We start from the raw sequence: 27810 nt of genomic DNA, 5'->3' as shown, positions 1-27810 counted from the left end.
TCATGTTCTGTATCTAAAAATTACTGATCCTCGGTTGTTGACTGAAAGACCTTAATGGAAGGGCAGTATGGGAGATGTCCTTGCCCTTTCCTTATTTTCTTGTTAAATGATCCTCCTTGTGAACTTCATGGTATGCCATGTGTTTGAAATAAACAAAGATTAATGCTTTACTATTTGTTTTGAGCAGTTCCACCAATAATCAGTCGGGGAGACCTTTTGGGGCCAGGTCTTTCCCCTAAGGAAGTAAAGATCAAAGTAAACAACACCTTGATCTTAGAATGTGAAGCTTATGCCATTCCTTCTGCCTCACTCAGCTGGTACAAGGACGGACAGGCAAGTCACAACTATTCTTGTTTGCTGATAATTTCTTAAAGATGAGAATAATTAATTAAGACAAAAGCATGCAGAAGTGACCAAGCGCATCGTGACCTTAAAAAGTAGCCAACCCCATTACTCCTAGAATTTGAACCTGCTAAAATAAAAAATAAAATAAAAAACAAGCAACAACAACAACAACAAAAAACCTGAAGTCACAGTCAACCATTTTGGTATGGTTCCAAAACTGGGAAGTTTGCAGGATTGTTCTTCTGGATATTAGCAATTTACTACAAAAATCTGACCCCTCTCCCAGAACAGGGTGTCTGTTCTATGGTTTCACAAAGTAAGAAAATGTCTATAGAGAAGAAATCAATACATCATGCTACAGCAGACTCAAATGATGAGTATATATTATGAGTATTAAAGTTATTCAGAAGTTTCTCTAAACGTCTTTAACTCCTATTATAAAAGGTAAAACTTTTGTATTGAAGGACAAAGTTTTGGGGGCGGAAAAAGCTAAGAGTCAGATGATGGAAAACCAATATAGTTACCTACAATGAAGGGAGAAACATGAAATGACTGGCAAATCTTCTATTCTCTGGTCTGACTTTCAAGCCACACACCTATTTGTCATTTAGCTCATAGTCTGTGAATGTTATAAAGATATGTGTACTGGTATTATTAGGCCAACATAAAGTCTTTAGCTGATGTTGATACTGTTTAATACAGAGGTGGGATAAGCTATGCTGCTGGTTATTCTGGTTTACATATCATTAACCAAATGGCCAGGTCAAATTCCAGTTATAGAACTTCAGATCATGGTCATTACTCAAGATACAGGAAACAATATAACTTCTGCTTTTCTGATCTCAGATGAATTTTGCTAGACTAGAAGTGAGTAAGGGGGAAATCATCTCATATAAAAATAAGCAAATTTCATCTGGAAGCCATTGCAGGAGGTAAATATAGAACTCCCACTAGGTTCTGTTTATAGTTTCATTTTCTGACTGTAGTCATGCTTCATGGTATAATATCAATTCCATTTAAGTTTATTTGGAAACAAATAATTCCTTGGTCCTTTGAACTCCTGTTATTATTTTAATCTTCTGTAAATCTTTTTATTGCTTAGTTACTATATATACACATACCCATAAACATACACACATAAAATTTGGTTAAAAACCAGAATTTCAGTAGAAATGAAGCAGATTTTAAAATCTCATTTATGAATACTTAATTTACACTTTCAAGTTTACTTGGAAATTAATTTTTTAACTTGTTCATTTTTAGCATTTCCCTAGGATGTGAGAAGAAAACATTGTTTTGTGTATTTGCCATATAATTTCTTCTGTTACTGTCTTTTTTTGTTAAACTTGAATTGAGTCTTGAACTCAGGGCCTTGCACATGCTTGGCTTGCTTTGTATGCATATGCTCTGCCAACTTAAGCCATTCCTCCATCCCAGCCTTCTGGTAATTATGGAGATGTTGTCTTGAGAATTTTTCTATCCATGCTGGCTTCTAACCACAACGCTCCCATCTCCGCCTCTTGAGTAGCTAGAATGTAGCTGTAATCTTTGCACAGAAAATTACAAATAGTAGATAGTATTGGTCACAAGAGAGAGTATTTAGTTTGGTTTATTCACCCCCTACAGAAGTTTTTTTTTATTTTAAAACATTTAAACTGTGCTTTTTTAAATATGTTATATTATTAAAGATTCATTGCCTTCCAAATTATGTATTGATCATCTGTTGTTTGTCAAATGTTGCTTTAGGGGCAGGGAATACAGGTAGGAAAGTAACAAACAAAAATCACCACTAGAATAAGTTTGGGGAGACAAAAACTGACAAACAAGCTAATAAAACACAGAATAAATCTGTAGGCTGACTCAGTCAAGATGGCACCAAGTGTATGGAGCTTAATCGCTTATTTAAATAAAGAAAACTCATGGGATAGGGTATGTAAGCAGAAACACACAAAATGAAGGGTGCAGGCATAAAATATTAGGGGGAAACAAGGACAGATGCCCTAACATATTTGGGCTGGAGTGCATCGACCAATGAGAACATGGAAGAACTGAGCCAGGGTAATGAAGGGCTAGATTATAGTGATTTGTATTCCAGTGTGCCCTTTTTCTTATGGGAAGACAACTAGAAAATTTTGAACTCATCATGAGTTTGTGTTTTAAAATGCTTACTTTTGTTTCTATAATTGGAGAAGAGAGGGTTCATCTTGAAAGTTATTCCAACAGTGCAGAAGGAAGAAAGTGATCATTTACATCAAGATCCTAAGTCTAAGCTAACTGTTGTGTATGAAGGAAAGGATGAGCCCCAGAATTCACATGACATCATTGGGAACGTGATATTCAAATAGAAGAGATATAAAGAGCAAGCTTTGAGTGCCCCTACATTTTTGAAAGTTAAGAAACTGCCAGTGTAGTGTGTCCAAAGATAAAGGGAAAAAGTTATTTCAAAAAGACTTCACTGGGTCAAATACCAGTAAATACCTCCAGCAAGATAAAATAAAGTCTTAGAATTGAGCAGTAAATCTAGCAACATGAATGCTATTTGTATTTTCAGTCAGGTAGACCTGATAAAAGTTCAGTTAGATCAGATTCAAGGAAAGATGAAAGGAAAAAATTTAAACATAGCACATATAGAAAGCATTTTAAATCATTTGACTCTACAAGACAGCAGAAAATACAAAGGTAGGCAGCAGCAAAAGACAGTTGTGGTTTTTTTTAAGATTGGCAGTGGTAGGTATGGTTCACACATGGAATAAAAGCTATTGGGAAGGTTGAGATTGGGAGGATCACAGCTCAAGGCTAAATCAGGGAAAATTTTATGATAATGTATCTACCATCTGGGCTACCGTAGGAAGCATAAGCAGGAGAATCATGGTCCGGTTTGGCCCAGGTAGAAAATGAGACCCTATCTCAAAAAATGCCAAAGCCAAAGGGCTGGAGGCATGGCTCAGGTGTTTGCTTAGCAAGTGTGAAGCCCAGGTTCAAACTCAGTACTGCAAAGAAAAAGAAAAAAGGGTGGGGGAGGGAGAGTTTGAGGGAAGACCTAAAACATTAAAATATCCAGTGGAATGAAATAAGCTGAAAATGGTGTAAATGAGAGGACATATCTGCTAGAAGAATGTCTTTTGAGGAGACTAAGGTAGCCTCAGAATGCAGAAGAACTGGGCTTTGTATGAGTTAAGATTTTGCTAGAGTAAAATAAATGGAGAGGGGCCAGGGAGTAAGAACTTATACTTAGGGCAGCTGCTATGGGAGACTTCAGGGCAAAGGAGAATGGAGCTTACGGAGAAAATAAGAAGTAGGGAAAAGACTGCAAGATCTGGAAGTGGAGCTGTGGTTTAAATAGTAGCTTGCTAATGATGAGCACAAAAGCTCAGGGATAGCACCCAGTCCCTGAGTTCAAACCACAGGACCAGCTTCACCCCCACCCCCAAAAAGGACTACAAGGTCAATGGAACGTGGGTTCTCCCATGGGCTCAAACAACTAACAAGTTGTGATACTAAAGAAAGTTAAAAAGTTAGGAGGTGGTAGTCAGAGATGAGCACTTAAAGCAGAGTATGAAGGCGTGAGTTATAATTTTCAGGTCTCAGTATGACTGTCTTATATCATGGCTGAGAAAGGCTGGGGAACAATAAAGCAAAATGAGGAACTGGAGAGAATAGAACTTCAGATGACAGCTTGAAAATACTAAGTAACACTCTCAGAAGGAGTGAGCCCAGAGTGAAAACCTTTAAGGAATGTAAGTGTACTAATACGACATTGGAAGATATTAATATTCTTGCTTCAGAAATAATGTCATTTCTGAATGAACATTGGTAACCAAAAATGAGTGTGCTGATGTCCTCAGTTTTTTATAAAGGAATGTGATGTGTGTGTATGTGCACATGTGCGTGCATGTGTGTGCTCAGGCCCAATTACAGTGCTCTAAGTTCTTAGAGTCTAGGTGCTATTCCTGAGCTTTTATGCTCTATACCATTTGAGCCACAGCTCAACTTTCAGCTTTTTGTTGAACTGGAGATAAGAGTCTCATAGACTTTTCTTTCTGGGCTGACTTCAGATCTTCAAATCTCAGCTTTCTGAGTAGCTATAATTATAGGTGTAAGCCAATAGCATTCAGCCAAGGATTGTGATTTTTTTTCACAATTATCATAAATAACTCATATTAAAAATACTACATGAGAGCAGTGAATAAAAGAATAAGCTTTTTTAACATAGATATGTGGATATGATAAACCTAACTGTATTTTTAATCATAAAAATATACAAATAAATCTCATCTAAATACCTGGCACAATTGAAAGCCAAGTGAGTTATAATCATTAACAAATAGCAGGTGATCACAATAGCTCAGTAGCTATGTACATATGATCATGTAAGATGAAGCTAAGCGAAATGAACTTCAAGTTATGGAAACAGGGGGTTTATCACTATTGTTAGTTTTAATGCACTATGTGAAATTATTTCTTTTCTCTTTTGTTTATCTTCCCTATGGCCTAGCCCCTGTTGTCACTGTATTTGATTTTAGTACCCTGGGTATTGTATACATGTTTGTCTGAATAAGAGGAGGGAAGGAGAACATCAAAATGGAGAGACAAAGGGTAAAAGGCAACCCAATACAACAGCAGTACTTACAAGACAATAAGTAGTAAACCAACTGCACAGTTGGGGGGAGGGGAACTGGGGAGGTGGGAAGGTGGGAGAAAAATGAGGGAAGAGGTAACAAGTTTTACAAGAAATGTACCCACTACCTTACATATGTAACTGTAACCCCTTTGTTTATCACTTTGACAATAAAAATAGAAATTTAAAAAATCTCAGTATGTATGACACTACCACAACCAGAAAAGAAAGAACAGGTGGGCAGAAGTAGAATAAAATAATAAGTGTTTGTCTACAGTAGTTAATTTATACATGTTTCCCAGATAATTTTCGGTATTTTCCAAATGACTTATAATTTCAGTCAAAAATAAGACTTTTTGGCCCTGCATCATTGAAATGGAACAATTATATACACTAAATATAAAGAACACACCAGATTTCAAGCAATTAGTACAAAAATAATTGTAAAATATGTCACTAATACTTATAATTGATTACATGGTGAAATTTTATTTTGTTAAATAAAATAAAACACATTGTTAAAATGAAAAACTATTTTAATCAGTTAATTGGTGTTATCTTGACTATCTGCCATAAAATTTTATTTCCATTTATTATGCATCATAAAATTGATCACCTGCATGGTCTCTGGGGTATTTATGTACATGATGTTAATATTATTATAATTGAATCACAGCCCCTTAAATCAGATGATCATGTCACCATTGCTGCAAATGGACACACACTTCAAATAAAGGAAGCTCAAATATCTGACACAGGACGGTATACTTGTGTAGCATCTAACCTTGCAGGGGAAGATGAGCTGGACTTCGATGTGAATATTCAAGGTAATAATTCAAGGTACTCACATATTTATTACATAAAATTTAGTACATGATCTACCAAGGTAATGGAGGAGGTTTGACCTGGTTTATTTAAAAAACCATTTCTGGGGCTGGGGATATGGCTTAGTGGCAAGAGTGCTTGCCTCCTATACATGAGCCCCTGGGTTCAATTCCCCAGCACCACATATACAGAAAATGGCCAGAAGTGTCACTGTGGCTCAAGTGGCAGAATGCTAGCCTTGAGCAAAAAGAAGCCAGGGACAGTGCTCAGGCCCTGAGTCCAAGCCCAGGACTGACCAAAAAATAAAAAATAAAAAATAAAATAAAAAACCATTTCTGCAGTTTTAAACTCAAGAAATTCAGGAAGGAGTTTCCTTCAAATATTTATTTTTTTATTATCTTCAGATTGTTGCTCAATGGGGCTTCAATTTAATATGTCCATTTATGTGTATAGTGCATCTTGATCAGAGCCATTCCAAACTTCTTAGTGTTCATACAGGCATGTGTAGAATTGAATCACACAATACCAACTTCTCTGATACATTAGCATTCCCCTAACATTATATCATAACATTTTAAGAATAAAATTCATTTGGAAGACAGAAAAGCACTAAAGAGTTCAGAGTAGTCAGATATTGAATAGGTGATGATTACAACTCCTGTAAGCTTTGTGACTTGAGCAAGTTACTACACGTCTCACACCTCTGTCTCTCCCTTAAATTCATTGCCTTTGTGCAGTTGTGAATTTTAGCTAAGATAGCATTTATCAGCTCTTAGATGACTGGTAAATGATGACTGTTTTGTTTTGATATTGTTTCCCTTACTACTACTTTTCAACAGAGTTTCTTGGTCCCTTGCTGGGGATTGAACCCAAGGCCTCAATCATGTTAGGTTAGCGCTCTACCACAAAGCTTTATCTCCCTCATCATGATTTTTGACCCTTCAATATTCAAATATTGTGTAATAACACTCCTATTGTTGAATGTCTGAGTTGTTTCCAACATTTTACTACTTATAAGAAACACCACACACTGAACATTGTGTATGCATAGAAATTTTGCACATCTTTGACTTTCTATAGGTAGCTAAAAGTAGAAGCATTAGATTAAAAGTTATGCACTTTTGGTGTGTGCCCGTCCTAAAGTTGTAACCCAGGGCCTCTTGCTCTTGCTATATCTTTTCATTCACAGCAAGCACTCTACAACTTGAGCCATAATTTCTGTCCATCCAGTTTTTTGCTGATTAATTGAAAATAAGAATCTCTCAGAGTTGTCAGCTCAAGCTGGTTTCAAGCTATGATCCTCAGATCTCAGCCTCCTGAATAACTAAGATAGCGATCGTGAGCCATCACCACCCAGTTGAAAGTCATATTCTTTTTAAATGTTTGTGATGTACAGGCAAATCACCTTTAACAAAGTTCACACTTGTTTCCAAGAATTGATGAGAAGGCCCTGGTGTCTTAATATGGTTTTCATACTATGATCATATTTCTTAGCTCACTCCTGAGAACAGGTCTCTATATTGTCAAAGTGCCAGAACCCCTGAAGGCTGTAAAGAAGCCTTCTGAGTCCCATCACTCTGGTCTCTTCTACTTGAGACCCAACTCCACTTCCGTCTACTACTTAGTTTAGCTAAAGACTTACGTTAGAACACGTATCAGTACTTGAAAATGTTACTGTATTCAGTTTATTTTTGCAATCACTTGTCAAAAATAGTCAAAATTCTTTGTTTAGTGGGTTGACCTTGATCATTCAGACATAATCAAAGTGTGTGGTGTTTATTCCTAGTACCTCCAAGTTTTCAGAAACTGTGGGAAATAGGAAACATGCTAGACACTAGCAGGACTGGGGAAGCCAAAGATGTGATCATCAACAATCCCATTTCTCTTTACTGCGAGACAAATGCTGCTCCACCTCCCACACTGACGTGGTACAAAGATGGCCAGCCTGTGACTTCAAGTGATAGAGTGTTGATCTTCCCAGGTGAGTGTTGCCACGAATGATGGAAGTGTGAAATCTCTGCTGAACATGTTTCTTCTCTTTTTTAAGGCTAATCAGATTTATGGCTCCCTGGCGATGCAGTTTTGATGACACAGAAGCCTCCTAATGCCACAGGTGTCAGTTCAGCTTCATTCTAGAAGAGGCTAGTTTGTGAACTGAACAATGGCATAGAATATTTTAGTTAGGTCTACTACAGGATCTCTCACAAGCTCCTCCTGTCTTCTCGTGTCTCCTTTACTCTGTTAGTACAAGAGAGAACTACATTGATTTTATTTTTAAAAAAAAAACCATTATTAATATGAATTCTAATATATTTTCCCAAGAGTTTCTACTCAACTTATTATAAATAACTGATACTCCTAGTTTATTAGTTTTAAATAGTTGAGATATTACATGGTTTATAGAGAGGAAAGATATTTGAGATATCTAGGCATATTATTTTGAAAAGCTTCGATATAGTTTTGACAAGTATCAGGGTCTGTTGAAACTCATCTTAAGATATACACTATGATAGCACATTAAATAAGTATGTGTAAATTTGACCTGAAATGAAACAATATCTTTAAAACTATGAAAGGGACTAAAAAGATATAACAACTATATTTATTATGTGAGCTTAAATTTGACCCAGCTGCAGGGGTAAAATGGCTATAAAAAGCACACACACTGTAGCAGTAATGAAACCAGTTTCATCATGGAACAGCAGTATTAAACCATGGTTCAACAATTGTTTTTGTATTAGTTTTAAATTTCCAAGCTTTTGGTTATTGTTCTGTGGTTATCTAAGAGACGGTCTTTGTTCTTATGAGGTATAGATATAGGAGCATTTAGTATTGAAAGGGAACTGTATCTGCAATTAACTTTCAAGTGGTTCAGGAAAAATATTACATAATAAATGAAAATAAATGATATGAAATGTAAATGATTGCTAAGTATGAATGAATTTTTTTCTTTATTGTCAAAGTGAAGTACAGAGGGGTTACAGTTTCATATGTAAGGCAAGTACATTTCTTGTCCAACTTGTTACTTCCTCCCTCATTTTTCCCCCATCTTCCCCTCCCCACTTCACAGTTTTATATATAGTTATTATACCTTTTCTCTAACTGTGAAATAGCAACATTTAAAAAAAAATTAAAGCCAGTCACAGTGGCTCATGCCTGTAATCTCAGCTACTCCAGAGGGAAAAAGTAAGAAGATCAAGAGTTTAAGGCCAAGCATGGTAAAGTTCATGAGCAATCTTATTGGAAAAACAAACTCATTCTTTTCACAGGACTGAAAGTAGCTCTGTAGGAAACAGGACAAATGTCTATTAAAGATACTCAAAGTTGGACATGGTAGTTAATGCCTATAATTTCAGGTACTCAATAGATGAAAACAAGAATTCCACATGTTTCAGGCTAGCATGAGCAAAAGTAGCTAAGAGACATTGTCTCAAAGTCAGACACAAGAGCAACAACAAAACAAATGGGTTGAGCGGGGAGTGGCTCAAGTATAGATGACTTCACTAGCATCTGCAAGGCCCCAGGTTCAATCCCAACACCACAAAAGGAAAGAAAAGGGGGAAGTGATCAAAAATTGAAAGGAAATTATCACAGCATGATTAGTATTCTATATGGAACATAGTGGATTATTACCCATTACCCTCCTTCTGGGACTGGTTTATATTACAAAATTGTATTACTTTTTAATAAGGCTAACAAACAGTACAAGAAATGTATCCAATGCCTAACGTATGAAACTGTAACCTCCCTGTACATCAGTTTGATAATAAAAATTTGAAAAAAAAAGTGGATAGTATCTGAGATTTTTGTTTTTCGAACTCAGTGATTGAAATTTTCTTGGAAGAAAACGTGAGGAAGTCATTAGAGCTGACAAAGTGTGTGGGGGTTTGTGATCTGCATTCCCTGTAACATACCACAGAGGAAACACACTAGGTTGTATTTTCACACTGGGGTGTATTTTCAGGAGGGCGAGTGCTACAGATTCCCCGGGCAAAAGCAGAAGATGCTGGGAGATACACGTGTGTGGCGATGAACGAGGCTGGGGAAGCTTCTCTGCACTATGACGTCCGTGTTCTCTGTAGGTTTGCTTGTTTTTGTTTATTGTATGCTCTTTCACTCAAAAAGATTTTTCAAGAACTAATGTGTACAAGCTGTTAACATAAGCACTCCAGAGACTATAAAAATAATCAGAAACTGATAGTCCCTTCCAAGGAATTAATTGTTATATATACAAAATTCAGAACACTTAAGTCAGATCTCAGATAGCAAGATGGTTTAAACTAAAACTCATTGACTCATAACTCTGAAAAGTGCTACAGTCGAACTGGCTATAATCATGTCTGCCTTTTATGGATCAAAAAAGATCAGCCAGACTTCACCCACAATGAGGTCTGGGTGGGGCTAGAACAAAAATGGGCCTCTTTTGGAAGAGGCTGCTGGGCTGACAGAAGTGGGAAAAAGAGGAAGGAGTAGGGAGGGCTTTCAGAGCAAAAAAAAAAAAAAAAGCAGTTGATAAAGGAAGCCTGTTAAGGAAGCATAAGAAACAAAACACTAAAGTTGAAATTTTGATTGATTTAATGAACACTTATTTGTGGTTCACTGTGGGCCCCGGCACTATGATGGGAACCAAGAATACATACCAATATCAAATAGATGGTGTAAAAATCCCATAATGTTGAATGTTATCTCAAAATTCCATTATGCACTTTGCAGTGTTATTTTCTTTACAAAATTCCAGTCACATTGCTGGAGACCTCAGTAACCCCAGGGGTCTTCTTCATTGCTTATTAATAATATTGTATATTTAGCAGAATAAAACAGAGAGGAACCACACTTGTAAAACCAAAGAATGATTATTTATTTTGGAATTCAGTGGCTGCATTTACAAATGCATTCCTAACTTAGTTTGACATTTCTGTAATTTTTCCTATGGAAAATATGGGATTTTTCATAGTGACATACATAGATGCCACAATAACATTTTAAGTAAAAATGAATACTTGTGGGCTGGGGATATGGCCTAGTGGCAAGAGTGCTTGCCTCATATACATGAAGCCCTGGGTTCAATTCCCCAGCACCACATATACAGAAAATGGCCAGAAGTGGCGCTGTGGCTCAAGTGGCAGAGTGCTGGCCTTGAGCAAAGAGAAGCCAGGGACAGTGCTCAGGCCCTGAGTCCAAGCCCCAGGACTGGCAAAAAAAAAAAAAAAAAGAATACTTGTAAGAAAACCTACAGCCAGATTTCTCCAACTTTAGCATTTATGAGGGTCACCTGGAGAATTTGCTAAGACACTGGCTCCCTGCAATCCTTTAGAAATACCTAATGGGGAGGCCAGATTGGGTCCCAAAAAATGTTCTTTGTAACCAAGTTCCTGGGTAATACTGATGCTAATGCCATTGGTGGTAAGTCTAGATAATCCCTTACAAGTCAGACCAAGTCTGCACATTGCAAATACACTTTAAAAGCTATCATTTGGCTGTGAGCTGTCAACTCATACCTTACATTTTGATTTGTACAAGTGCTTCTATTATGCTTGAAAACCCAAAAGGAATACTGGAAGGGCTGGGAGAGGAGAAACAGGCTGTATTACCAAAGACCAGGGATTGAACAGCAAGGAGATGACATTATTTCTTTTCTTTTCTTTTTTGCTTTTCTTTTTTTGCCAGTCCTGGGGCTTGGGACTCAGGACCTGGGAGGAGATAACATTATTGAAGGGATTAATTCACAGTAGATAAGAGAAGGAAGAGAATAAACTCAAACTTACCACCTTAATTTATTAGTATAAAATGTTCTTGAGGATTATGGATTCTACTTCAAGTTTTCCTTCTCTGTTACCATTTTGACTTTTGATGAGCTGTCAGAAAACTAGTCATTGTAGATTTCCTAATCTTTTAGGAAAACAATTGTTTTCTGTCCGTATCTCTTTGCTGCAATCCTTTCCTAGTGCCACCAGTCATCAAGGGAGCAAGTGGTGATGTCCCAGAAGAGGTCACGGTGCTGGTACACCACCGTGCACAGATGGAATGCTCTGCCAGTGGCAGCCCAGCACCCAGGAATACCTGGCAGAAAGATGGACAGCCCATGCTTGAGGATGAGCACCATAAGTTGCTCTCAAATGGAAGGATTCTACAGGTAAAATGAGAAATCTAATTTTCAATCACTACTGTTATTTGACTTGGTACTTTATTTATGATATTTATGATTATTGTCTCCTTTTTTTCTTTTCTGAATAATTATTTATTGTCAAAGTGATGTACAGAGGGGTTACAGTTTCATACATAAGGCAGTGGGTACATTTCTTGTACAATTTGTTACCTCTTCCCTCATTTTCCCCCCATCCCTCCTCCTCCTTTCCCTTTTCCCCCATGTGTTCAGTTGGTTTACACCAAATGGTTTTGTAAGTATTGCTTTTGGAGTCATTTGTTTTTTATCCGTAGTCTCTCGATTTTGATATTCTCTTTCCCTTCCCTAGTTCTAATACTGGTATATACAGTATCCAGGGTACTCAGATGAGATACAGTGATAGCATGGGGACAACCACAGGCAGGGAATACAAGAGGATCATCAACAACAACAACAAAAGTTACGAGTTCACATGGCTTGTTGAAAATAATTACAACAGTGGTATAACTCTTGGTTCTGTAACGTAAAGTTCATTTCACTTGGCATCTTCATATGTGATTCATATGGGTGTAGCTATTGGGGTATTTTGATCTTCTTCCATGAGTAGCCTATTCATGTACTAGCTATTCCCTATGAGGGACACCATAGGGTTTATGTTTCTTTGTTTCACATGGCATGTTGAAAGTAATTACAACAGTGATATAACACTTGTCTCCTTAACATGGAGTTCATTTCACCTAACATCCTCTTATGTGTTCATAAGGGCATAGCTATTGGGCTCTTGTGATCCTCTAGATTCAAATAAAAATCTATGAGATGCTAGGCATTTTTCTTTTCTTTTTTTTTTTTTTTTTTTTTTTTTGCCAGTCCTGGGCCTTGGACTCAGGGCCTGAGCACTGTCCCTGGCTTCTTCCCGCTCAAGGCTAGCACTCTGCCACTTGAGCCACAGCGCCGCTTCTGGCCGTTTTCTGCATATGTGGTGCTGGGGAATCGAACGTAGGGCCTCGTGTATCCGAGGCAGGCACTCTTGCCACTAGGCTATATCCCCAGCCCGGCATTTTTCTTTATAGAGATAACCAATCATCATGAGAACATAACATAAATTACTCTTCTGTTTCCATTATTAGAAGTTACCACCCAGAAAAATTTTATATGAATTCTTCCAGTAATTATTTGTGCATACAAATGAGCCCCCTATGTTTATGTTGATAAATTATTTGTGATAAAAGCCATTATTATTTTTGAATCATTATTTCCATCCTCTGACTTACAAATTTCTGGTGATACAATCCCTAGTGTTAAGGGCTCCTTTATATTAAAACTTGTCCTACATTTGCGAAGGCTTAATAAGAAGAAAAAATGCAATAGAATGGATTATATCAATAGAATGGATTGTTGTTTGTCTATGCATATGTCTATATTTTTCTGTTCAGTGCTCTAAACTAAAGTCAGGCATGTGTAGAATAGAATATGCATTGATTAGAATGAAAATTGATTAGCTGGGCACCAGTAGGTCATGCCTATAATCCTAGCTACTCAGGAGGCTAAAATCTGAGGATCACGGTTTGAAGCCAGCCTAGGCAGGGAAAATCCATGAGACTCTTATCTCCAGTTAATCTCAGAAAAAGCCAGAAGTGGCACTGTGGCTCAGGTGGTACAGCACTAGCCTTGAGCAAAAAGAAGCCCAGGGACAACACCCAAGCCTGGAGTTCAAGCCCCAGGACCAGAAATAAAAATACAGATTGATCAAATCATTACTTGAACAAAATGAATACTATTCTGTTGGCACAGAAATATAAAACATAACAGTAACAATATGAGTATCCAACAGAGAACATATGTCACAGAATTTTATACAGAAATGAATTAGTCTATAAGTAATCATGAATCTTCAAAATATTAGCTAAGCCTCAAGGATATATATGCTTGACTATCATCAATCTCTACAAAAATGCTTCAGTATTTTTGTGTGTAGGGCAGAAAGATATACGGATGGATAGGAATTTCTTCCTAATAAAATAAACATTCTACTTTATTAGCTAATGATTGCTGCATGAAATGAACAGCTCCAAAACTGAATGACTAGAAAGGAGAATCAGTCCCTATGTCTCCCAATTGGCTGGATGATGTTTCTGGTCTCAGTGGGACTTACTTGTGCCTAGACAGACCTGTGGATTGAGTATGTAATGTTGATGGTCTTGTCTAGGCTCTGGCACATATCAGGGCCTCAGACGCAATGAATGGGCTGGCTCTTCCACCGCTGATCACAGCCTATTCATACTAGTCATGGCTTCTTCACTATGGGAGTGACAAAGTCCCAAAAGGGTGAACTAAAATGAATAGACCTAAGCTTTTCAATGATGCCCAATTAGTTGCCAAAATCCTCTTGGTCAAACCAGTCACAGGCCAATACAAATTCCATGTTTTCTTTATCTCATGAGAAGAAACTTCAAGGCTACAATAGAATAAATAAATTTAGTGTAATATCAAATAATTCTGTAAATTATTAACCTAGTGCTGGTGATGTGATTTCATCAATGATTTTTATATTAAGTAGTTACATCCCTCCCCCCCTAAAGTTTACTGTATTGGCCCAATATGCAGCTGTATGAAAAATAATAAACCTATGATGAACAACCAACAAAACAAGCTGCATTGCCAGAGGCAAAGGTAGGAAATCAAAACCATAATCTGGATTATTTTATAGTCATTATTTACCATCAATGTGTATATTTCTGACTAGAAATTTTTTTAATGGTGTCAGCACTAGTATGTACCAAAATTTCAACTTGTTTTTATTTGGTATTTACTAGAAAGCATATATGTGTGTATATACTGTGTATCCTTTCAAATCACATATATCAAAGATTATTAAAATTTTCTAATTCATTCATTTTTTCCTTTAGATTCTGAATACTCAAATAGCAGATATTGGCAGATATGTGTGCATTGCTGAAAATACTGCTGGAAGTACCAAAAAATATTTTAACCTCAATGTTCATGGTAAGAGCTCTTAGTTCGCCAAACGAATGGTAGGGTCTGTTATTAAAACAAACAAACAAAAACAGGGAAACAATCTTTTTGATTAGATAGACTGGTTTTCTTTTTTAACCTGATCAGTATGTAGAGCCTGCATTCAATCTCCTCTCTTTTGTTCTTTCTGCCATAGCAAGTAGCATTTATTAAAAAGTGCTGATCTTCTAAAGTCCATTTGTTTTGGTGGGTGTGCAGATGCATTTTTTAAATTATTTTTATATTGCATTATTTCTTCGGTAGCAAGTAGTTTCTCCTCCATAGTCGAAAGAGAAATCAAAATAGAAAGTCCCAACAACTACAGTTCTATGAAAGCAAAGCAACATACTTCAACTCTTTATAAAAATGTTTGATAGTCCCAAGCTGAGAATGTGGCTTAGTGGTAGAGTGCTTGCCTAGCATGCATGAAGCCCTGGGTTTGATTACTCAGCATCACACAAACAATAAAAGCTGGAAGTGGTGCTATAGAGTACTAGCCTTGAGCAAAAGAAGCCAGAGACAGTGCTCAGGCCTGAGTCCAAGCCACAGGACTGGCAAAAAAAAAAGTTTGATAGTCCTGACAAAACCAGTTTCTGTCCTCAAGTACAAAGTCTGTATTGAGTCAAGTCCTCTAGTGGTTAACATACTTCTTGAAGAAGAAAAAAATCACTTTGTGGAGTTAATTTCTTCCGAGTCATCAGCACACCTTGTAAAATTCAAGGTTCATATCAAACACTCCATAAATATTTTGTTTGAGAAACTGGTGGTACGATGCCTACCACAAAAGGGTAGTTTATTTTTCTGAAATGGAGCTGCTTTCAGAAGGTTAAGTTGGAGTTGATGAAAAATAATATGTAATTAATACATATATTAAATTCTAGCTTATTTTAGAGATAGCTGAAATTTTTATGAAAATTTCTCTTCTCAAAAGACTTTTATTTAACATGATGGTTGTTTGTTTTTATTGTGAGACACAAGCAGTATTAATATTCTACCATTTTCTATTTATGTAGCATGAATTTTTGAAACCTTTCCATCTTTCCCAATGCTTAGTGCAGAGACTAGGTAAATACCTAGTAGTTCAATAAATATCTTTGAGGCTCTTTAATGAATAAATCTGACCTACAGCAACAGATGTGCTACTAAATCCCATGAAGAGGAGATTTATTGGACAGATATAATTGTCATGAGTATACATTTTAATCTATACGTAGAATAAATATTAAAATTAGAATGTTGATTATATTTTCCACTTCCACAAAGCAGCACTCATTGTTTTCTTAGGATACAGAGTTTGGACCTATAGCTAGTCAATTGAACTATCTGTTTCTGATCATGTCTGATTGTAATGCAATATATATATATACACACACATACATAATTATATGTACTTTTACAGTTCCTCCGAGTGTTGTTGGTCCTAACCCTGAAAATCTCACTGTCGTGGTGAACAATTTCATCTCTTTGACCTGTGAAGTCTCTGGTTTTCCCCCTCCTGATCTCAGCTGGCTCAAGAATGAGCAGCCCATCAAGCTGAACACAAATGCTCTCATTGTGCCTGGTAAGCAACTTATTACTCATATTATAGGTAGGGAAAATATTTCTTTGATTTTCCTACAAATAACATTTCAGCTTTGTCTCTTTCCAAACTTTGTCTTGTTCCACTTATTTCATCACAGAAAATGTCTCTCTAAACTCATTTGGGACCATTAAAGTATGATTGTTCAGACTTAGGATTTTTATGGAGCTGATCAGTAAAAAGATCTACTCCAAAAATTCTGAAGAATAGGAACAGAATGGCTTACAATTCTGAGTATAAAGGATTACTAGCATTTTTATTATATAAATCCATTGGTTGTTTTTAAATCAACCTCAGGCTTCTCTTTCCTTATTAGAAACTAGCACCCTTAATGCAACTAGTACACACTTAAAAAAAAAAAAAAGAGAATTGCAGAACATAAAAAAGGCTCTGATGCAGTGAAAAAGGGTCAGGGAGGGAAGAAGGCAAATAGAGAACCTGGGCTGAGGATGCAAATGGTCAAAGTATTTTACATATATGAAAATAGACCACAAGAATGCTGAAAATTTTAGTCATGGACCAAGGATAATGGAGAATAATAAAAGGAGTTAGTTTGCTTGGGATCCTTCGTAAGTCTGTAGGAAAATTTCACAGGGAACCTCCCTCCCCCTCCCTTATATAACTGATACATGGTAATAAAAACTAGAATCAATAATAAAGAACCATATTAAATGAGTTTGATCATTTTTATTACATAAATATATGTGAGGGGGGGGGCTGGGAATATGGCCTAGTGGCAAGAGTGCTTGCCTTGTATACATGAAGCCCTGAGTTCAATTCCCCAGCACCACATATATAGAAAATGGCCAGAAGTGGCGCTGTGGCTCAAGTGGTGAAGTGCTAGTCTTGAGCAAAAAGAAGCCAGGGACAGTGCTCTGGCCCTGAGTTCAAGCCCAGGACTGGCAAAAAAAAAAAAAAATTAAAAAAAATATATGTGAGGTACTGAACAAATGCTCTACCACATGATCCATAGCCACAGCCCTCATTTTAAGTGTAAAGTTTCTATACAAATTTCACTCTATGAGAAATTATGTATTATGTCATTTCATTTATCTTTTATTGATAAGGTGGTTATCAAAACAACCTTATACCTTAGTTTCCTTACATTTGCCTGCAGGTGGCCGGACTCTACAGATTATTCGAGCCAAGGTCTCTGATGGTGGTGAATATACTTGTATAGCTATCAATCAAGCTGGTGAAAGCAAGAAGAGAGTTTCCCTGACTGTCTATGGTGTGTTTTTACTCTCCTTTGGAGTGATATTTCATATTAAAACTGGCATTCATTATTATCTTAGCAACTTAATAAAAAATAATAATCGGGGGCTGGGGATATAGCCTAGTGGCAAGAGTGCCTGCCTCGGATACACGAGGCCCTAGGTTCGATTCCCCAGCACCACATATACAGAAAAAAACGGCCAGAAGCGGCGCTGTGGCTCAAGTGGCGGAGTGCTAGCCTTGAGCGGGAAGAAGCCAGGGACAGTGCTCAGGCCCTGAGTCCAAGGCCCAGGACTGGCCAAAAAAAAAAAAAAAAAAAAAAAAAAAAAAAAAAAAAAAATAATAATAATCATCTGTTCTTTTTTTTTTTATACTCAGTGCCCCCAAGCATTAAGGATCATGGCAGTGAGTCTCTCTCTGTAGTTAATGTAAGAGAGGGAACTTCAGTGTCATTGGAATGTGAGTCAAATGCTGTCCCACCCCCAGTCATCACTTGGTATAAGAATGGGCGGATGATAACAGAATCTACTCACATGGAGATTTTAGCTGACGGACAGATGCTTCATATCAAGAAAGCAGAGGTGCATCTTTTATTCCTGTTTGAGTGTCCTGGCTCCCAGATGGGTTGTGAAGATATCAGTGAAAGTTGTATACTCTCTTTACTACAGTGAAACATGATTATTTGTTTATTTAAAAAATACATATCCAATGCCACTGAACTTAACTTTCATAACCAAAAAGAAGGAAGTAGAATTAAAGATGACTGATGATTCCATCTACATCTGAGCAGTATGATTGGTCATCTATACCTATACCTTAATGGAGCACATACAATTAGTATCTTTTTCTTTTAGGTATCTGACACAGGCCAATATGTATGTAGAGCTATAAATGTAGCAGGACGGGATGATAAAAATTTCCACCTCAATGTATATGGTGAGCATCTGCCTCTAATACAACTTGGTTTTCCCCCCAGATATGCAAATGAAAGAAAGTATCCTCAATTAGCTTAATGTGGATACATGATTTTCTTCTGTCTTCTTACAGTGCCACCCAGCATTGAAGGGCCTGAAAAAGAAGTAGTGGTGGAGACAATCAGCAACCCAGTGACCCTAACTTGCGATGCAACAGGGATCCCACCCCCCTCTATAGCATGGCTGAAGAACCACAAGCTTATAGGTAAACACAGCTGTGCATTCTTATGCTTGCTTTCCTTTGTTCTTCTTTCATTAGGTTTATATACTAGCACATATTTGTTATGTTCATCCCTGTGCTTAGTTCAAGAAAGCCTAATGGACTGAAATACAAATTTACAAAATAGACTCATTGTAAAAGGATTAGTCATTGGAGAAGGATAATTATTCCTTCTTCAAAAGCTTCTCATTGAAAATAAAAGTATGAAAGGATAAGCATGACATTTTTATGGCAAGTGATAGAGATGTCAAAAATAAAAGCTTCAGGCTGGTGATCCTTGTCAGGGCCTAGATTCAATCCCCAACATAAAAGAAAACAAAGGAAACTTCTTTCTTGGTGTTTTATTTTGCTTTGTTTCTACCTGTAGAAAATTCAGACTCACTGGAAGTTCACATATTGTCTGGGGGTAGCAAACTCCAAATTGCCCGATCTCAGCGCTCAGATATTGGAAACTACACATGTATTGCATCAAATATGGAGGGGAAAGCACAGAAGAATTATGTACTTTTGATCCAAGGTACGTCATATACACTATGATGTGTTCTCGGGTTTTGTTATAGAGTACAATATAGTCTATATTTAAAAGGACTTTCTACTAATTGACTCAAAATACCTTTACTTCACCAAATATATTGTCAAATTTTGTCCTACAGTAATCTGTAGACTCTATTCTCATAAAAATGGGTCTAAATGTCAAAAGAGAATAGAAGAAATCAAGAAATCTCTAGTATTTTTCTATTACATCCCTATAGCATATGAACTGAAATAGAAATATTTGATAGATACATTTAATAAAATATGGCAATGCTAAATTATTTATTTTCAGCTAGCATAATATATTTTGTAACTAAACCTGTAAGTTTATTCTTACTTATATAGACAAGTAATAAAATTAGCTTCCTGAGGTTGTCTCATCACAAGTAGAATATGTAATTTTCTAATGATCATGGTTCTCATTTAATTTTATAATGAGAATAAAGAACATTAATGCATGAAATAAATATTTATTCATCCTGTGTTCCAGCACAATGCTGAACATCGTAGAGAGAACCTGTGTTTCTGTGGGTTGTGGTTTGTTTTGTTTTTTAATTTTTTTCACTAAGCCTCTGGGTAATGACTCTTGACTTAAAACTGAAAAAGAAAAGTTTAACTTGCAACTAAGTTGAAATACTTTCTTCCAGTTATTACCATTACTACACAAAAAAATCTCATAAATTACACATTTAATTAAAAATATTATCTGTTACATGCTCTGCTAAATAAAGCCAACTCCCTCCCCCCAAAATGAAAATTAAGTAAAATTAAGATGCATCAATAGCTTCTCTAATGGTGAGTAATTCTTTGAGTTTTCAGAAACTTAAAGGGAAAAACTTCTATTTAGAACATCTCAAACAGCATGTTTAATCAGGCTTATGCATGTGATAACAATATATAGCAACCATAGGTTTTGTGGGACAACCATTTTACCAGACTTTTAATTTAGTATATCTTAAGACTGCAGAAAATGCATACATATATATGTATATATAATAGAGTTTATTGCTTGTCATAAGTTAGATATTAATTTTAGGAAGTCTCTTATTAATATTCATGTTAACTAGATTTCATCAGTATTCTAGATTAGTACTCCAAACTCCATTGCAAATGTGGTTTAATTATCATGTCTGAGATAGCTATAATAGATACCAAAAATAGTATCTGGAGATATAATGCAGGATTGTACTAGTCAATGTTTAAGAATTGTTTCTTTAAACAAAAAGTTCCTGCTTTATAGCTATAATTTTCCACTTTCATCATGAACACACATGATGACCATGAATGTGAAGCAGTTTGGCTCCTGGGAGCTGATAGGAATGGTAGCTAGCACACCTATTGGAATTCAAATTGGAATTCAAATGTGTTTCTATCTGATATAATTGCTAATAACTTTATTCTACATTAGTATTTGATCAAATCATTAAAGATATAAAAAACTACAGAATAAATACTACTTAGTGGGAAGAATTGAGGAAAATGTAATCAACTTAGATACTTACCTTGGACCTTTATGACAATATTTTATTAAACATGTTGTCTTGGGGGCTGGGAATATGGCCTAGTGGTAAGAGTGCTTGCCTCATATGCATCAAGCCCTGGGTTCGATTTCCCAGCACCACATATATAGAAAACGGCCAGAAGTGGTGCTGTGGCTCAAGTGGCAGAATGCTAGCCTTGAGCAAAGAGAAGCCAGGGACAGTGCTCAGGCCCTGAGACCAAGGCCCAGGACTGGCAAAATAAATAAATAAATAAATAAATAAACATGTTGTCTAATACTACTTAATTAGAGATAATCCATTGAAGACTTAATCCAAGAATAGTTCCATTTGTCTAAGAAAGGTACCCATGAGATAAATCTGTCCCTAGTCCCTACAATCATATATCAACTTAGAGATATACCAGGAATATTGAAGTCATTTGATTCCTTCGTTTTTCTAATTTGAAAGTAACTCATAAAGATAGTGGTTTGGTCTTAATCTAGAAAAAATATGATTCAGAAATGTTACGTTCTATGATTCTGTCACACACATTTCAATGTATGTCCCTATGCCTTGTTCATAAAAGTCTTCAATATTTCCCCAAAGTCCCTCCAAGTGTGGCAGGTGCCGAAGTTCCCAGTGAAGTCAGTGTCCTTCTGGGGGAAAATGTTGAGCTGGCCTGCAGTGCGAATGGCATTCCTACCCCACTTATTCAATGGCTTAGAGATGGAAAGCCCATAATGAATGGGGAGACAGAACGAGTCAGGTATGTTTAAAATAAGAGTATTTTTACTGTGAATGGTAAAGTCTTCCACAGGCTTTACATTTCATATTTCACATGAATCATAGTACAAAATATGATCTAATAAGAATGAAGCTATAATTTCATTCATGAAGTCAAAGATGAATTTTTTTGTGGAATTGAGCACAGTTCTCTTTGAAGAACACTCAAGCGGTGTATGTGAATATCATTCTTTGCTGTATGATAAAATCTCTTTGGGCAGTCATTCTTCAAGATGTTATTTAACAATTTTTGTTTATATTTCTCTAACTTTGGGGTATCATATCACAGTATATGGCATAAAATAATTAGTTATTCTTTCCTCTAAAGTCAAACCAACTTAATCCTGGAAAAGATTTGTCAGCAATCCTAATCCTATAATTTCTTGTCCTACACCATCAAACTGCATACACACCATTCTGCTGAGACAAGATATAATATCATAACCCAGTTCATTTCTTACAGTGGCTTTTCCAAATTCCACTTTCAGCTGAGACTTGTTCACAACTCACAAAGAGATAGAAAAATAGAACAGAAGTACATACTGCTTCTTTCAACAGCAAATTCCCTTAGGGCAATTCAGAATTGTATACTACAAAATAACTTGATCATAGTTATCCCTATTATATACCAAACTATAATTATAACATAGTATTAATTATATGCCAAATTAGTTTTAAGTATAAATAGACATTAACTAAATGCTTTATTAAATGTATCTTCTTGAACCAGCATTTTAATTTTAATGGTTTGTAGTTTTGATGTGTTCTCTTCCATTTTTTATATATATATATTTTTTTATTATCAAACTGAATTATAGAGAGGTTACAGTTTCATACATTAGGCATTGGTTCTCTTCCATTTTATATTAAAATTTATTTCATAATTTGAATTGAGTAATCATGTTCTAGAGACATTTTGCATTTCTTTTCTCTTATGTTAATATTTGTGACTAAGAAGTGTTTAAGTATTTTTAATAGTAAGTGAATATTGATTTTATTCCAGAGGAATTACTAGAGACGTGGTGAGTTGCCTTAAGATCTGAGACAATGTTTAAACTTAGAAGTCTAGGTCGCTCCCTTTACATTAGCCTCCTAATTTGCTTATTTGTATATAAACTTTGTTGATTCTATGTTTTCTACTCCTCACTATATACAGCAACTTATTAGTAGTTTACCATTTTGTCTCAATTTTGGCAACTTTCCTTTTCAGTTTGTAAAAGTATTAGAATTTTATTAGTGTCAAATTGTACTACATATGGCATGTTAGAAATGGGCTATATTTCTTCTGAGTTTGAGAAATGCTAATGAAATCACTGTTGTTAGAATAATTATATATAACATGCCTCTCAAAACACAGGGAGTTAGGTCTGATAATTAAAGATGTGTGAAGAAAATTAATAAGGTAGTAATTAGAACTTAGATATATTTGATTATCTAACTTCATAATTAACATTTACTTTTGCATAATTCAAAAGAAAGACTAACAATTTGTAGAAAAAATTGCAAGATATATTCTTATTTGAATCATCAATTTAGATAAATTATCCTATTCCTTCACAATAAGGAATTTTTATAATTTTCATTTAACTCAAACTTTATATTGATAACTATGAATAAAATTTCTTTTTGCCTGTGTCAGGGTTTGAACTCAAGGCCTCATGCTTGTTTAACTTCTTTGCTTGGCTGGATTTCTACCACTTGGGCCATGTCTGAAGTCCAGCTTTTCTGCAGTTAGTTTGGAGATGGAGTCTAGCTGACTCTTCTGCCTGAGCTGGCATCAAACTTTGATTCCCCAAACTCACCATCCTAAGTAGGTAGAACACAATGTGAGCACATGGCTTAATAATGTAATATTCGGAAGAAAAGGTATCTCTGCCTGTGATTGAATAGAGAACTTTCTAAGCTGAACTTCTTCCTTTTTCTCTTAAGGAGGGGAAGAGTATGAGAGATAGGAGATCTGTTTCTGTATAATTTTAGTCAGATGTCTGGAAATCTCCATCTGTTTCTCTAGCTCTGACTTTTAACAGTCTCTTATGTAGTTAATGAAATTGTTGTGAGGCATTTCCGTGACGGTATTTTTAGAGAACATAATAACGTGAAGTGAACTTTGCAGATGCTATGGTCACATTCATCTTAGTGCCTCTTTTGTGATCTGCTCCACAGGGTGACTGCTAAGGGCAGTACATTAAACATTTACGGAGCCCTCCCGTCTGACATGGGGAAATACACATGCGTTGCCACCAACCCGGCAGGAGAAGACGACCGGATATTTAACTTGAATGTCTATGGTAAATATGAAATATTATCCATTTTTAACTATGCTCATAGTTCACAGTTGTCTGGAAGTTTTTGCTTTAAATCTAGTGTCACTGCCCTTTCCTTTTGAATATAAGCAGAGATTTAAGCAGTTTGTTGTGGAAATTATTTGAATGCTTAATACATCTTTCTCTCTCACACTTCCTGAATGACCTAGTTCCACCAAAAATTAGAGGTAATAAGGAAGAAGCCGAGAAGCTGATGACGTTGGTAGATACATCAATAAATATTGAGTGCAGAGCCACAGGGACGCCCCCACCACAGATAAACTGGCTGAAGAATGGACTTCCTCTGCCTCTCTCCTCTCACATCAGACTGCTGTCTGCAGGGCATGCTATCAGGTTAGCCTATGGAGGGTTATTTCCTAAACATTTCAAGTAACACTGAAACTTTTCCTTTGTGTACACCTTGTTTAGGAAATGAAATGTTTTCTCCTAAGCTTTTACTGTTATTTATGCCCCCCCCTTCAGTATATTTTTCATAGAGGGAAGTTAAGATCTATAAGATTAAAATGTTTTTTAATTCTTACTTAAAGGTTTATGTTTTAGTATTTGTCCACACTTAATCTTTCATAGATAGTAGTTGTCAACCAAATATTTGATAGCTATTTTCAAATGTGTTATTTCCAAGAGCTACTATATTAGCTAAAATATTATGTGGCAACATGGTAGAAAGATGTCTACTGTAATAATATAATTTTCACGTGAGCATCATTCTCTCTCTATATATATATAAAGATAGGTAGATAAAAAGAGAGAGGAGAGAGAGATGATAGATAGATGAGACTCTGTCCTCAAATTGTGTTATAATTTTAGTGGCATACTGTCACTGTATAATTACTGTCATAAAATCTATTGCATTTAAGTCATCTATATCTTGTATTGAATGGTTACAAGCTTCACTACCCAAAATTTTCAAAATAAATCACCCTCTCTAAGCTGTGTATAAATCCTAATTAATTTCTGAGTCTATGTTGAGTGGGACGAAATTAGGAAGTGTTGGATCAAATTGTTTTACAGGATTGTGAGAGCTCAGGTGTCTGATGTGGCTGTGTATACGTGTGTGGCCTCCAACAGAGCTGGGGTGGACACCAAGCATTACAGCCTGCAAGTGTTTGGTATGTCATACCAATGCCTTACAGTAGCCCAGTACTACTAAGACAAAGGCTCACCTTTAGAAATTGGTTTCCTCACAGATTTAGCAATCATATCTCTTTCAAAAAGAATTGGAGGAAAGCTTCTTACTGACTAGGAAAGACTATCTTCTCCTAAGATATCCATATTTATTAGAACTATCTTCTCCTAAGGGGTCCATTTATTGGAACATATCATCTGTCTGTCAGAAACTATCCTAGCCCAAAATATTACACTAATTCAGATACATAGTTTCTAAAAATGTGAGCATGTGAGACATTTAAGTTAGACACAAAACAAGTCTGTCATACCAACATAATAATACCAGCAGTGCAATTGCAATGAATAGATATGTACCTCTGTATACATGTGTATATGATTCAATTTCTGTGGTATAGAGACTTGGTGTTTCCTATTTTCTAAACCCTCAAAACATTTCAGAACAGTTAAGTAATTGTTTACTGTACTATAATTTATGCTGAAATAAAACACTTTCTCTAGATCCTAAAAATATTGCTCTGCATAAAATAGTTGAAAAATACCATTGGAGCTATTATAACCATTATTATAACATTATAACAGATTGAAGAGACAAACTTAGGAAATTTTTTTAAATCACCAAAATTTAGAACACATTGATTGTATATCCCACAAGAAAACAACTTTAAGTTTTCATTGCTAGTGTTTGGAAGACTAATAATTAGCACACCCAAGAGATGATTTTAATAAAAGTATCAGTTCTTATATACTCTTATAAAGTATATTTTATTGACCATAGAAGCCTTATGGAATTATTAAATGTTAGAGAAGTTCATTTCAATTTGATATAAAAATTTTATATAAATTTGACATATAAATTTTGCCTGTTTTATTTTTCACATAGTACCACCAAATATGGACAATGCAATGGGAACAGAAGAAATCACAATTGTCAAAGGCAGCTCCACCTCCATGACATGCTTTACTGATGGAACCCCAACTCCCAGTGTGTCCTGGCTCAGAGATGGCCAAGCCCTGGGGCTTGATGCTCATCTAACAGTCAACACTCAAGGAATGGTTCTTCAGCTCATCAAAGCCGAGACTGAAGACTCAGGAAGATACACCTGCATTGCCTCAAATGATGCTGGAGAAGCCAGCAAGCACTTCATCCTGAAGGTCTTAGGTATGGGAACATTCCAATAAACTCAGAACAGCTAGCTAGTAAGTCAAGAATAGTGAGGAGAATAGTAAGTAGAATTCTTAGAATAATTTACCATAGGACAAAATTTGACAGAACTATTACATTTCAGTTTTTGTTTTGAAATTCATCCAGGCTTATTCTTATCTGAAGCACATTAAATTTAATTTGTTTTTTTATTTGCCTGAAAAGATGAAAACTCCAACTTGTAAAAAGAATATTAATTGAAAAAATATGCTTATAGCTAATTAAAAAAATTGCAAGGACTAAAAATACATTTGATAATAGAAATTTTGATGTTTAAAAGAGATATTTACACCAGTGTATGTTATCCCAAACAGTTTTAAATTACTCAGTTTGAAGACTGTATTTGAAATTTTCCTTTCCAGTAGTGTTGTTTGCTTTACCTTTTTCCCCTGGTGTCAACATGAGGGCTTGAACTTAGAGCTTCAGAACTTTCTTTTACCTTTTTTATTCAAGTTTTCTTATACAGCTCCGTTTCTAGCTTTTTGCTGGTTAATGGGAGATCAGAGTCTCAGACTTTCCTGCCCAGATTGGTATTGAATTGGAGTACTTAGTTTCATCCTCCTGAGTTGCTAGGATTACAGGCACAAGCTATTGGCAGCTGGCTTTTTTTTATACTTGTGTGCCTTTAAAGTATATATTCCAAATTTTCACATAGAAACAAATAACATAAGAAAAAATCACACCTTTTCCTTGAAGCAAAAATTCTCACCTTGGGGGGCTGGGGATATAGCCTAGTGGCAAGAGTGCCTGCCTCGGATACACGAGGCCCTAGGTTCGATTCCCCAACACCACATATACAGAAAACGGCCAGAAGCGGCGCTGTGGCTCAAGTGGCAGAGTGCTAGCCTTGAGCGGGAAGAAGCCAGGGACAGTGCTCAGGCCCTGAGTCCAAGGCCCACGACTGGCCAAAAAAAAAAAAAAAAAATTCTCACCTTGGAAGAAAAAGCAAGGTAAATGCTATTTCAATAATCAAGACTTTTTTTGAAGTTCTGTTTCTTCATTTTGATGTAGGGAAAAGGCCAGGCTCCTCTCAAAGCACAGAAATGTACGCTATAGAGAATAGCAAAAGCATTCAACAAGTCTTGGCTAGGAGCAGAAAATACTTTTTTAAAAATATATATTTTTTATTGTAAATGTGATATTCAGAGTGGTTACAGTGGTTACAGTGAGGTATTTGGTACATTTCTTTTTGAACAATGTCACCCCCTCTCTCATTTTTCTCCCAGATTTTCCCCTCCATCCCTCCCTCCTCCCCCACATTGAATAATTCATTTCCAACATAGTGTCTAGTGAGTATCACTGCTGAGTTGGGTTCACCCTTTGTCCCACTGTTTCTGTGTATCCCTTTCCCCTCCCCAAATCGTATACACTTACCAGACAAAAAGTACAGAAATCAAACCCAGCAACAAAAGGGAAGAAAACAGAAACAAACAGTAACAACAAAATA

At 36.0% G+C, this 27810-nt stretch overlaps 1 protein-coding gene across 6 annotated transcripts in view; it reads left to right on the top strand.

Moving 5' to 3' along the window:
* Window positions 1–27810, top strand: part of Hmcn1 (hemicentin 1) — a 429493-nt gene that overhangs the window by 312016 nt on the left and 89667 nt on the right. For all 6 annotated transcript variants that reach the window (XR_007212651.1, XM_048358109.1, XM_048358110.1 and 3 more), the window contains 17 exons: window positions 188–333; window positions 5640–5790; window positions 7575–7769; window positions 9753–9866; window positions 11734–11921; window positions 14819–14915; window positions 16324–16485; window positions 17621–17734; window positions 18097–18299; window positions 18573–18654; window positions 18766–18897; window positions 19280–19429; window positions 21534–21693; window positions 23874–23998; window positions 24184–24367; window positions 25046–25143; window positions 26043–26321. Coding sequence is in view for 5 of the 6 variants with exons in the window: in XM_048358109.1 (XP_048214066.1) it covers window positions 188–333; window positions 5640–5790; window positions 7575–7769; window positions 9753–9866; window positions 11734–11921; window positions 14819–14915; window positions 16324–16485; window positions 17621–17734; window positions 18097–18299; window positions 18573–18654; window positions 18766–18897; window positions 19280–19429; window positions 21534–21693; window positions 23874–23998; window positions 24184–24367; window positions 25046–25143; window positions 26043–26321 (2580 nt within the window). In the remaining variant the exon portion in view is untranslated. The remainder of the gene's footprint in view (window positions 1–187; window positions 334–5639; window positions 5791–7574; window positions 7770–9752; window positions 9867–11733; window positions 11922–14818; window positions 14916–16323; window positions 16486–17620; window positions 17735–18096; window positions 18300–18572; window positions 18655–18765; window positions 18898–19279; window positions 19430–21533; window positions 21694–23873; window positions 23999–24183; window positions 24368–25045; window positions 25144–26042; window positions 26322–27810) is intronic.

The sequence above is a fragment of the Perognathus longimembris genome, chromosome 11 (assembly GCF_023159225.1).
Source record: "Perognathus longimembris pacificus isolate PPM17 chromosome 11, ASM2315922v1, whole genome shotgun sequence".
Lineage (NCBI taxonomy): Eukaryota > Metazoa > Chordata > Mammalia > Rodentia > Heteromyidae > Perognathus > Perognathus longimembris.
Note: the sequence above shows the minus strand (reverse complement) of the source record. Positions and strands in the feature narration are given on the sequence as shown.